The sequence below is a fragment of the Suricata suricatta genome, chromosome 3 (assembly GCF_006229205.1).
Source record: "Suricata suricatta isolate VVHF042 chromosome 3, meerkat_22Aug2017_6uvM2_HiC, whole genome shotgun sequence".
Classification (NCBI taxonomy): domain Eukaryota; kingdom Metazoa; phylum Chordata; class Mammalia; order Carnivora; family Herpestidae; genus Suricata; species Suricata suricatta.
In genome coordinates this window covers 133557978-133570198 of record NC_043702.1, presented here as the reverse complement: position 1 = coordinate 133570198, position 12221 = coordinate 133557978, and the positions used below count along the sequence as shown (strand labels likewise).

General features: G+C 38.8%; 1 protein-coding gene across 1 annotated transcript in view; it reads left to right on the top strand.

Moving 5' to 3' along the window:
• The window catches only part of RGSL1 (regulator of G protein signaling like 1), an 86647-nt gene that overhangs the window by 33677 nt on the left and 40749 nt on the right, over nucleotides 1-12221 (top strand). Inside the window, exons 9-10 of the mRNA XM_029933104.1 lie at nucleotides 149-371; nucleotides 3825-3932. Coding sequence (XP_029788964.1) covers nucleotides 149-371; nucleotides 3825-3932 — 331 coding nt within the window. The remainder of the gene's footprint in view (nucleotides 1-148; nucleotides 372-3824; nucleotides 3933-12221) is intronic.

Here is a 12221-nt window from a genome sequence, read left to right as displayed (position 1 = left end):
GTAAAGGAGCAATGATTCTTAACAAATGAAAGCAATCAGCATAAGTTCACCTGACAAGGAGGCACAGAAAGACTGGGCTATTACAAAAATCTTGCTTCTGGTCTAGTTCCTATAGCAAATGCTATCTGCCCCCATCCCCTTCTCTTAGACTCAGACCAAGCTAATCAGAGGCAGATGGCATAAAAAAGGATCTATAAGCAGAGAAGAGAATATTCTTCTTTATAAGAGATGTGAGGAATCCCTGGAGCTAAGCCAGGGTCTGGCTAACATGGAGGAAATGGATTCTCTGCAGTGGCAAAAGATAGCTACTGAGGACCTGAGACAAAGAGGGTCTCTCCATGTAGAACTAAAGTCTCCAGTGTTTCAAGCAGGTAAGGGCAGTCATCATAATTTTTTGGACCCTAACATATAAACAACTGGAAATATTAATATTTAACATTTAGTGATTATTTCCTTCATGTCAGTACTGCGCAATGCAGATTACCTCCATTAGGTCTTCAAAATAACCTGTGAGGTAATTATTAAGTAACTGAGGCACAGAACAGATAAGTAATCTTCCCAAGGTCACACATTAACTGGCAGAGCCAGGATCTGACTGACTGACTGGCCTCTACTAACTCTTAAGGGACCCAGAGCACTCAAATTTGGCCAGACTTGTGTCCAGCAAAGCATCACCTCAGTTATAAAATGCTACATATTTTATGTCTGATAAGCATGTTCCACCTTACCACACCTCCTTCAGAGTTGTGTCAAAGCAATTCCGTGAATATATTTTTAAAGCTATTCCTCTCTCCCAACATAATACAACAGCCCAATCAGACAGTGAAGAGAAGTGGTTAGGAGTGCAAGGCTCCACTGTCCCAGAGGTTTGGACTATATCCTAACTCTGATAGTAAATCCAAACTTTAGCAATATATTTAGCCTCTCTATAAGCCCCAGTTTTCTTATCTTTAAAATGGGACTAATAATAGGTTTGTTGTAAAGATGACCCGATGTCATCTATGAAACCTATTACCACAATGGCTGGCAATAGTAAAAGTCCAATAATGTTAGCCATTAATATCCAAATCAAACAAACTGCTTTAATTATCTATGCTGAGGCCATCAGTGTTCTGTAGTATTTCTCAAACTTCATCCACAATAAATACATTTGACTTCAGAGAACATATACTTGTATATATGTGTCTGCATATATGTGGAAAAATATTTTCGCAACGCAATACTTATCCTTTTATTTAAGATGATATACTCTAATATGCTATGTTAGAATATTTTATTCTATTTGGTTTTGTAAGACCTGGTGATGACAATTTTTTGACATGGTGTTGAGTTATGACCTACACTTTTTTGAGAGAGAAAGAGTGGAAAGAAGGACAGAGGGAGAGAGAGAGAGAGAGAGAGAGAGAGAGAGAGAGAGAAAGACAGACAGACACTTAGACAGTCTCCACACTTAGCATGGAGCCCAATGCAGAGCTTGATCCTGGGAAATGACCTGAGACCCGAGCTGAAATCAAGAGTCAAACGCTGAACCCACAAAGCCACCCAGGTGCCACATGACCTATACTTTCAAAAACATAGACCTACACTTTTAAAAACACCCAGGCATCCCATGATATACACTTTTAAAAACACATCAGGGTGACCAGTGATATGGGCAGCAAAGAACTGCACAAAGAATAGAGCAACAAGTAGTACAGAGTTTATTCAATCTCCATGGGAGGAGAGGGGCCACACACCAAGACAGATGTTAACTCTGAGCTTCTGTTGGGCTGGGCCTTTTAAGGGTTTTGAAGGATGTGACAAGGTTGCAGCTGTGCCCATGGTGGGCCTGTGGGGAGGGGGCCAACTCTTAGACAGCTAGAGCAAAAGGTGGCAGGCTTTTTTGAGAGGCTCTGTCTAGGACTTGTGTGGGATGTGTGTTGTGGTCAGGCTAGAGAAGAATGTTTTGTAGTTGGGGTCTACTTTCTGAGAATGGAGGGCACCATGACCTAGAAAAACAAAGAGTTAGGGCCAAATGCAAACACCTGTGAGTTTTGTCTGTAAGCCTAGTTTTGGGGGCAGGGGGGACTTTGAGTAGATTCCTTTCAGGAAGAGTAAGCAAAAGCTTTGAAAATTCAGTTCCATCATTCCCTTGCTCTGTGAGCCTGGGCAACTTACTTATCTCTTTGAGATCATTTACTCAAGTACAGAGTGGAGATAATGGCCCCTATTTGGTAGGATGATTGAGGGGATTGAAGGCAATGTATTCACACAGCAAGCAAGTGTTCAATAAGTAGTAATTGTTAGATCACACTAAAAAATGTAATATTCAACTATTTTAAAACTTTGATGTGCACTCCATTTACAAAATGCTTGCCTCTCAAAGCCATGCTTGGGCATGAATTACTTAAACCTAGCATGAACAAGCCTTGTGTTTCATATCAGAGTTTTACCTTCTCTCTAAATCCTGAACATTCCAGAACTGTCTCAGAAATCAAGAGGAAAGTGGAAGAAAGGATCGCTGATAAATTTCACCACACACATCCTGGGCAATAGACATTCCTCTGGTCTCCTTGGAGTGTCAGGGATGGCCAAGCAGAGTAGGAAGTACTCTTCAGGGTGATTCCTCTTCCCTATCTTCCAGCACACATTATGAATTCCTCCACCACTTTTTTTTTTTTGAAATGCAAGTCTGATCTGATGAAGAGCCTCCTGTACATTTGCCCAACCCAGAGCCCTGACTCCAAGCTGATGCCTCCACTTAGGGTGCACTGTAAACTCCCAGAGCACTAGAGCTACAATACTTTCAGCTTTAATATGGAGAAAATGAGTCTCTGAGAAGTGGGAAGACTTGCCCAAGGTTAATCAGCAAGGGAGGGAGAGGTCCAGGACTAGAAACCTGAATCTATTGCAGGAATGATCTATTGCACTTACAACTTACAGCCAGATTCCCCTGGCTGAGAGATGATAATGATGACAGTGACAACACTGACATAAGGACAAATGACATTTGTGGGTCCACACCCCAGTATTCCTTCTAGGCTCCACCTTTATAACCTTCAGAAAACACCGGACTGCCTTAGGAGAGCTCCTGGAGAACTATGTGAGGTTAGACTTACTTTAAATCCCAGAACTGGCATCTCTTGCCCAGTATATGATTAAAACTTCCTTGATGTCTCAGTCTTCCTGTCTCATCTGATTTTGGATACAAAAAAGGTATTTCCTCTCAATTTACTATGCATGACTAGAAATGGTGTATGCTATTTCTAGAAAAAAATAATTTACTCTCAAAGGACAATGATTTTTCAACTATTAATGATATTCAGACATGTGAGCTGTTAATTCTGAAAGTAATTTCTAAAAGCAGAACCAAGAAAGAGAAAAGTCCTAGTATGTTATTTGAAATATACTATCACTAAATGTGCCAATTCTTTGAAGCAATAGTAGAATGTTTGAAACACATTTGCAATTCCTTCTCACAACACATGGCTGCTTTGAAGGGATCAATACTCATCTGAATGAGTTACTTCTTGTATATATGTTAACAATTAGTACTTCTTTCAATGTCATATCTCAGTTACCCTAGTAACTCAGGCAGAAAATATCCATGGGTCAGGTGTCTCCAAGAAGGGCAGAATCTTCCCATTCTAGAGAAGAAGGAAGACTGTATTTCCTTGCTTTTAATTTGACCTGGGGAATTTGTATTCCTTGTGTAAACATTTCATTAAAACACTATTGTCCTACTTAAATAACATTTTAAAGGTAACACCGTCAATAAAAAGTGTATAAATCTTTGAACCAGAATGGGCAATTACACTCTATCCCTTTCTTTCCTTACATAATAGACCCAGAGAAAATGTCCTTTGCAGAACTCTGCTATAAGTATCCAAAGGTAGCCATACAGAAGATCAGTGATGACTATAAGATATATTGTGAAAAAGCACCTAAAGCAGGTAAGTGTTTGCAACTCAGAGAAAGATTTGAGACATCCAGGTAAGAGTCTCCAACTTCAAGAGACAGGCTACAAGAAGAACTATGCTTCTTTTGAAATGAGGGATGGTCAGGGGAATAGCCACATCTTTTTCTCTCCTACACAGCCACCACAGGGTATCATGAAACTGGCATGCAATTATAAATTAATAAGAGTGGTGATGAAAATTATTAATTCCTACCTTCTTACCTAGTTATCACTCTGGTGTTTTGCATACTTCAGATGTGTCTTCTACCAAATTTCTTGGAGTTGGAGATGCATGGAAGGAAGTTCGTTGGTGTATGCTCTTTAGTCATAACACTTCTAAAGAAATGGAGGAAAGCAAAATTGGAGGTAGATGCTGAACTGCAGGGCAGTTACAATAGGCCTCAGCAGGTCCTGTAGAAGAAGGTCTAAAGCTAGGATGCTCCTTTGGAGTAATCCCTCACTTCAGTCGGGATTTTTTCCCCCCTTTGAATTGACTCAAAAGGGATTTGGCTGCATGTGGGGAGGCTATAACCTCAGTTGGCACCCTTTGGCTGAGGTAGTACCCAGAGGGGGCCTCAACCATCAGCTATCTGAAGACAACACCAGACAGCTGGGGGAATGAGTGCTTTGGTCCTAAAAGGAGGATCTGGGCTACACATCACAGCACCCTCTTATGTCTACTTGCTTTGTATAGAAATTTCACCCCATCTTTGAACAGTTGTACCAGGATTCTGGTTGGTTCCTTTTTTAGGGAGCTTATATTAGAAGGGCTGACTCACACTACTACAGCTTGTCTGGACACCACAAAGAGTACTTATTTTTTCCTCCCCTGACACTCACCCTAGAGTCCCTTTATTCTCAGCTAGTGTCTCTGCTGGTCTTGGGCGGCTTACCTAGAAGGATCACCTCCATGTCATCCTTGTCATCTCTGAGGAACCTGAGCCCCCTGGTCATCATTATTTCTCAGGCTGTGGTTGTTGCACTTGACAATTAATCATTAAAATTGGGCAGAATACCAAGAGTGCCAAATGAATTCTCTGCCCTTGCTGTGTTATTGATGACCCTGATGATTAGAGTCAATTACGCGGCCAGTATTGTGACTCCTTTGCTTGCCTCCTAACCTCTTGGCCTAAGGAGCTTAAAGTGACTAAGTGCCTACTGGGTCCCTAGTAGAAGCATTTCCCCCTCTGGGAGCCAGGATCTCTAGACTGGCACTGTGCAGTACAGGAGCTACTAGCATCATGTGGCCATGAACACTTGAAATGTGTCTGATACAAGTAGGTTACATAAAATATATGTCAATAAAATTAATTTCATCCTTTTTCTTTTATTCTTTTTAATGTGACTCCTAGGACACTTAAAATTTTATGTGTGATTTATGTTAAATTTCTATGGGACAGCTCTGGTCTAGACCCCAGCACCTAAAGTTGTAAGGATTAGAAATTTTCGTAAGTAAATCATTGAGAACGATGGTAAATGGATTACTACTACTTTTATCCCTTTCTTCCACACCCATGTATTCTACTTACTGGAGACACAACAACTTATAATGGTCTTCAGTTTATCCTGTAGGTTGATGTCCCATTTCCTAACATCATATCCAAGCTGGTTTCACAGCTACACCTTCAAAAAACAGTTCCATTGCTCTACCAGACCAGCAGCTCTCATATTTAATAGAACTATTGGATCCCAATTATCAAATGTCCATTGTCAACCTCCTGGGATGAAAGAGTATCCCTCAGTCAGAGGCAATGTTATGTGGGATCTCATTCAGGAGTCCTGTAAGCCCCCTGATAACAATGCTGACTGAGGCCTTGCAAGTAGGAATCCTTGTCAGTTCAAGTTAAGCTATTGATACCCCTTCCAGAATAGAAATGATCCAATGTCATCAATTTGCCACCAAGTGGGTGGTTAGTTTTCTATGAGAGTTGTTGAAATACTTGGACTTGACATTTGCCCCTGTTGCTGACAAGTTGAACATTTGTCAGCAATGGTAACTAAATCAGCTTTGGTGAGTGTGGGGCCTATGCCGCTGATTCCATACACAACTCCATCCCTGCCATCTAGCCACTCTGTTCATGAGTTCATTGTGTCAGCACTAAGGAGAATTATGGCAGAGATTTGCTGACATATACTCCAACCATTCTTTCTACACAGTTGTTGTTTATTAGCAGGCTTTAAAACACAATACAGGGGCACCTGGATGGCTCACTTGGTTGAGTATCTGACTTCTTATTTTGGCTCAGGTCATGATCTCATCATTCATAAAAACAAGCCCTACATCATGCTCTGTGCTGACAGCATGGAGCTTGCTGAGGCTTCTCTCTCTCCCTCTTTCTTTGCCCCTCCCCCACTTGTGCTCACACAAACTCTCTCTCAAAATAAATAAAATTAAAAAGAGACACAATACAAAGATTTCCATCCTTCATGCTTACTCTCATAGATCCATCCACATGTGTCTATGTGGACAGGCTCAGACTTCCTTGCTCCCAGTACTCTTTTCAGAAAAGACCTTATTTGTTTAGAGTAGTTTTCAGTTCACAGAAAAATTAAGAGGGATGTACAGAGATTCCCATATGCCCTCTGCCCCAACACATGCACTTTCCCATCATCACCATGCCCCATAAGAGTGCTACATTTGTTAAAATCGATAAACCTACATAAACACATTATAATCACCCAAATCCATAGTTTACCTTAGGGTTTACTCTTGGAGTTGTATTGTCTACGAGCTTGGAAAGTGTATAATAACATGTATTCATCATTATCATGTCACACAGAGCATTTTCACTGCCCTAAAAAAATCTTTGCCTAAAAAGTCCTATTAAGCTCCACACATTCATACCTCCCCATACTGCCAACCCCTGGCAATCACTCATACGTTCACTGTCGCCATAGTTTTGTCTTTTCCAGAATATCATATAAGCTGAAATCATATAATATGTAGACTCTCCAGATTGTCTTCTTTCACTTGGTAATATACGTTTAAGCTTCCTCCATGTCTAATTTTTCCTTGATAGCCTATTTCTTCTTAGCACTGAATAATGTTTCATTGGATTAAATGTACTGGAGTTTATCCATTCAGCTACTAATAGACATGTTGGTTGCTTTCAAGTTTTGGCAATTATGAATAAAGCTGCTATAAACATCCATGGGCAGGTTTCTGTGTGGTCATAAGTTTTTAACTTCTTTGGATAAATACCAAGAAGCACAATTGCTGGATTTCATGGTAATAGTATGCTCAGTTTTATTTAAAAGTGCCAAACTGTCTTCCAAAGTGGTTGTACAATTTTGCATTCTCACCAGTAATGAAAGAGAATTTATGTTGCTTCACATCCCCAGTCATCATTTGGAGTTGTCAATTTTGCAGATTTGGGCCATTTTAATAGGTGTTTAGAGGTATTTCACTGTTGCTTAATTTGCTTTTTCCTGATGATACACAATGTGAAGTATTTTTTCAAATGCTATTTTCTATGTATATACTCCTTTGCTGAGGTGTCTGATGAGGTTTTTGGTCCACTTGTTAATTAGTTTGTTTATTTCCTTATTGTTGAATTTGTGGATTTTGAAAAATAGTTCTTTATGAGATATGTTTTTTTAAAGTATTCTCTACTTTCTCTAGTCTTCTAATTGTTTTTTACAGACCAGAAATATTTAATTTGAATGAAGTACATCGTATCAATTCTTTCTTTCAAGGATTGTGCTATTGTATCTAAAAAGTCATTGTCAAATAGAAAATTATCTAGATTTTTCCTATGTTATCTTCTAGGAGTCTAACAGTTTTTCATTTTCATTTAGGCCTATGATCGTTTTGAGTTCATTTTTGTGAAGGGTATAAGGTGTCTGTCCACACTGATTTTTTGCATGCGGGTGTTCAGCAGTTTCTGTACCATTTGTTGAAGAGACTATCTTACCTTTACGTGTAGGGCTCTTGAGAATTATGCTAAGTCTACTCTGCCTATGCTCCATAAATGGAACAAAGGCTAGATAATAACACTGCTATTTATAACAGAAGTTTTGTGGGCAAAATGCTATCAAACAGCATTGCATGCTGCAGAGCAATTTTGAAAGGAAGAGTCAATCAATGTGGTAAACTTCACTGTTGTCTTATTTTAAGAAATTACTGCAGCCATCCTGACCTTCAGCAACCACCATTGTCATCTGTCAGCAACCATTAACGTCAAGGCAAGGCCCTCTACCGGCAAAAAGATTATCACTCACAGAAAGTGTTGATGATGGTCAGCATTTTTTTTATGGTTAGCATTTTTTTTTAGCAATTAAGTATTTTCTAATTAAGGTATGTACATCTTTAGACATAATGCTATTGCATACTTAATGGACTACAGTAAAATCCAATCATAATTCTTTCACGCATTAGGAAATTTTAAAAAATTCATTTCACTCATTTTATTGTGGTACCCACTTTATTCTGATGATCTAGAACTGAACCCAAAATATATCTGAAGCATGTCTGTATTCACAAATAAGTACCTGAAATTTTTATGGTAATTGCATGAATCAAGTTGGGAATAACTGATAGCTTGACAATACTGTGTCTTCTTATCCATGAACATGGAAAATCTCTCCATTTATTTTGTTCTTCTTTGAATTAGTTCAATAGAAGTTTGTAGTTTCTTGGGCCATCTAGATGGCTCAGTCGGTTAAGTGTCTGACTTTGGTTCAGGTCATGATCTCACAGTTTGTGAGTTCAAGCCCCATGTTGGGCTCTGTGCTGACAGCTCAGAACCTGAAGCCTGTTTTGGATTCTGTGTCTCCCTCTCTTTCTGCCCTTCCTCTGCTCATGTTATGTCTCTGCTCTCTCTCTCCCTGAAAAATAAATAAACATAAAAAAAAGTAGTTTGTAGTGTCTCATATAGATTTTGTACATATTTTGTTATATTTATGCCTATATGAAACAAAAGTATTTAAGTGTGGTGGTGGTAATATATATAATATCATGTTTTTAATTTCAAATTCCATTTGTTCATTGCTGGTGTATAGTAAAGTGATTGGTATCTGTATATTAACCTTGTATTCTGCAACTTTACTATAATTGCTTATTAGTCCAGATTTGTTATAAATTTGTTTGGATTTTCTACTTAGTCATACATATGTAAACAAGAACAGCTTTAATTTTTATTTTCTCTTACTGTATAAATTTTACTTCTTTTCTTGTCTTATTACATTAGCTAGAACTTTCAGCACAATGTTGAAAAGGAGTGGTGAAAGAACATCCTTCCCTTTTACCTGATGTTGGTTAAAAAGCTTTAAGTTTCTCACCATTAATTATGGTGTTAACTGTAAGGTTTTCTTTTTTATGATAATTCTACAGTACACTGAAGAAGTGGCTCTGTGTCCTCAGTTTGCTGAGAGTTTTTACCATGAATAGGTGTTAGATTTTGTCAAATGCTTTTTAGCATCTGTTGGTATGATCATGTGATATTTCTCTCTTAGCCAGTTGATGTGATAGATTATATTAATTAATATCTGAATGTTGAACCAGTCTTGCATACATAGGATACATCCTTGGTCATGCTACATAATACTTTTATATATTGTTGGATTAGCCATATTTTTTCATTATTACCCCCTCCCTCAAGGAAACTCTTTAGACATGAATTTTAATGCCACAGGTATAATGCATATCAGCCATATATAAAAGAGTAAGATTTTTCTGACCCTCAAAAACTCATTTGCACCCTGTTAGAAACAATATCTTCCATCATGAATGCATGCTGTAGACTATTCTAATATATAAATATGCCATTTTTATTTCATTCAAAATGATGAATATTTGAGAATTGTTTCATTTTTTATAATAGTTTATTGTCAAATTGGTTTCCATATAACACCCAGTGCTTCTACCCACAAGTGCCCCCCTCCATGACCAGCACCCCCTCCCCCCAACCCCCTTCCCCTTCAACCCTTGGTTTATTTTCAGTATTCAACAATCTCTCATGATTTGTGTCCCTCACTCTCTTCAACTCTCTTTCCCCCTTCCCCTCCCTATCATCCTCTCCTAGGTTTCTCCTGTTAGACCTATGAGTGAAAACATATAGTATCTGTCCTTCTCCACCTGATTTATTTCGCTTAGCATGACACCCTCTAGGTCCATCCACTTTGCTACAAATGGCCAGATTTCATTCTTTCTCATTGCCATGTAGTACTCCATTATATATATATATATACCACATCTTCTTGGTCCATTCATCAGCTGGTAGACATTTAGGCTCTTTCCATGATTTGGCTATGGTAGAATGTGCCGCTATAAACATTGGGGTACATGTGCTCCTATGCATCAGCATTTCTGTATCCCTTGGGTAAATCCCTAGCAGTGCTATTGCTGGGTCATAGGGGAGTTCTAATGATAGTTTTTGATGAACCTCCACACTATTTTCCAGAGTGGCTGCACCAGTTTACATTCCCACCAACAGTGTAGGAGGGTGCCTGTTTCTCCGCATCCTCACCAGCATCTATAGTCTCTTGATTTGTTCATTTTAGCCACTCTGACTGGTGTGAGGTGGTATCTCAGTATGGTTTTGATTTGTGTTTCCCTGATGATGAGTGACGCTGAGCATCGTTTCATATGCCTGTTGGCCATCTGGATGTCCTCTTTGGAGAAGTATCTGCTTATGTCTTCTGCCCATTTCTTCACTGGATTATTTGTTTTTCAGATATGGAGTTTAGTGAGTTCTTTGTAGATTTTGGATACTAGCCCTTTATCTGATACGCCATTTGCCACTATCTTTTCCTATTCTGTCAGTTGCCTATTAGTTTTCTTGATTGTTTCCTTTGCATTTCAGAAGCTGTTTATCTTGATGAGGTTCCAATAGTACATTTTTGCTCATGATTCCCTTGACTTTGGGGATGTGTCAAGTAGGAAATTGCTGCGGTTGAGGTCAAAGAGGTTGTCTTTTGCTTTCTCCTCTAGGGTTTTTATGGTTTCCTGTCTCACATTCAGGTACTTCAGCCATTTTGAGTTTATTTTTGTGTATGGTATAAGAAAGTGGTCTCGTTTCATTCTTCTGCATGTTGCTGTCCAGTTCTCCCAGCACCACCTGCTAAAGAGGCAGTCTTTTTTCCATTGGATACTCTTTCCTTCTTTGTCAAAAATTAATTGCCGTACATTTGTGGGCCCAGTTCTGGGTTCTCTATTCTATTCCATTGGTCTATGTGTCTGTTTTTGTGCCAATACCATACTGTCTTGATGATGACAGTTTTGTAGTAGAGGCTAAAGTCTGGGACTGTGATGCCTCCCATTTTGGTTTTCTTCTTCAATATTACTTTGGCTATTTGGGATCTTTTGTGGTTCCATGCAAATTTGAGGATAGCTTGTTCTATCTTTGAGAAGAACACTGGTGCAACTTTGATGGAGATTGTATTGAATGTGTAGATTGCTTTGGGTAATAATGACATTTCCACAATGTTTATTCTTCTGATCCAGGAGCATGGAATGTTTTTCTATTTCTTTGTGTCCTCTTTAATTTCTTTCATAAGTTTTCTGTAGTTTTCATCATATAGGTCTTTTACATCCTAGGTTAGGTTTACTCCTAGGTATTTGATGGTTTTTCGTGCAATTGTGAATGGGATAAGTTTCTTGATTTCTCTTCCCGCTGCTTCATTATCGGTATATAGGAATGCAACCGATTTCTGTATGTTGATTGTGTACCCTGTAACTTTACTGAATTCATGGATCAGTTCTAGATGGCTTCTGGTGGAGTCGACTGGGTTTTTCATGTAGAGTATCATGTCATCTGTGAAAAGTGAAAGTTTGACTTCTTTGCTGATTCTGATGCCTCTTATTTCCTTTTGTTGTCTAATTGCTGGTGCTAGGACTTCCAGCACTATGTTAAACAACAGTGGTGAGAGTGGACATCTCTGTTGTGTTCCTGATCTCAGGGGGAAAGCTCTCAGTTTTTCCCCATTGAAGATGATATTAGTTGTGGGCTTTTCATAAACTGCTTTTATAATGTTTAGGTAAGTTCCTTCCAGTCTGACTTTCTCAAGCGTTTTTATTAAGAAAGGGTGCTGTCCCCAAACCCAGCAGAAGAAAAGAAATAATAAAGATCAGGGCAGAAATAAACAATATAGAATCCAAAAGGACAGTCGAGCAGATCAATGAAACCAAGAGTTGGTTCTTTGAAAAAATAAACAAAATCGATAAACCTCTAGCCAGACTCCTCAGAAAAAAAAGAGAGAGCCCCCAGATAGACAAAATCATGAATGAAGAAGGATCTATTACAACCAATCCCTTAGAAATACAGGCAATCATCAGAGATTACTA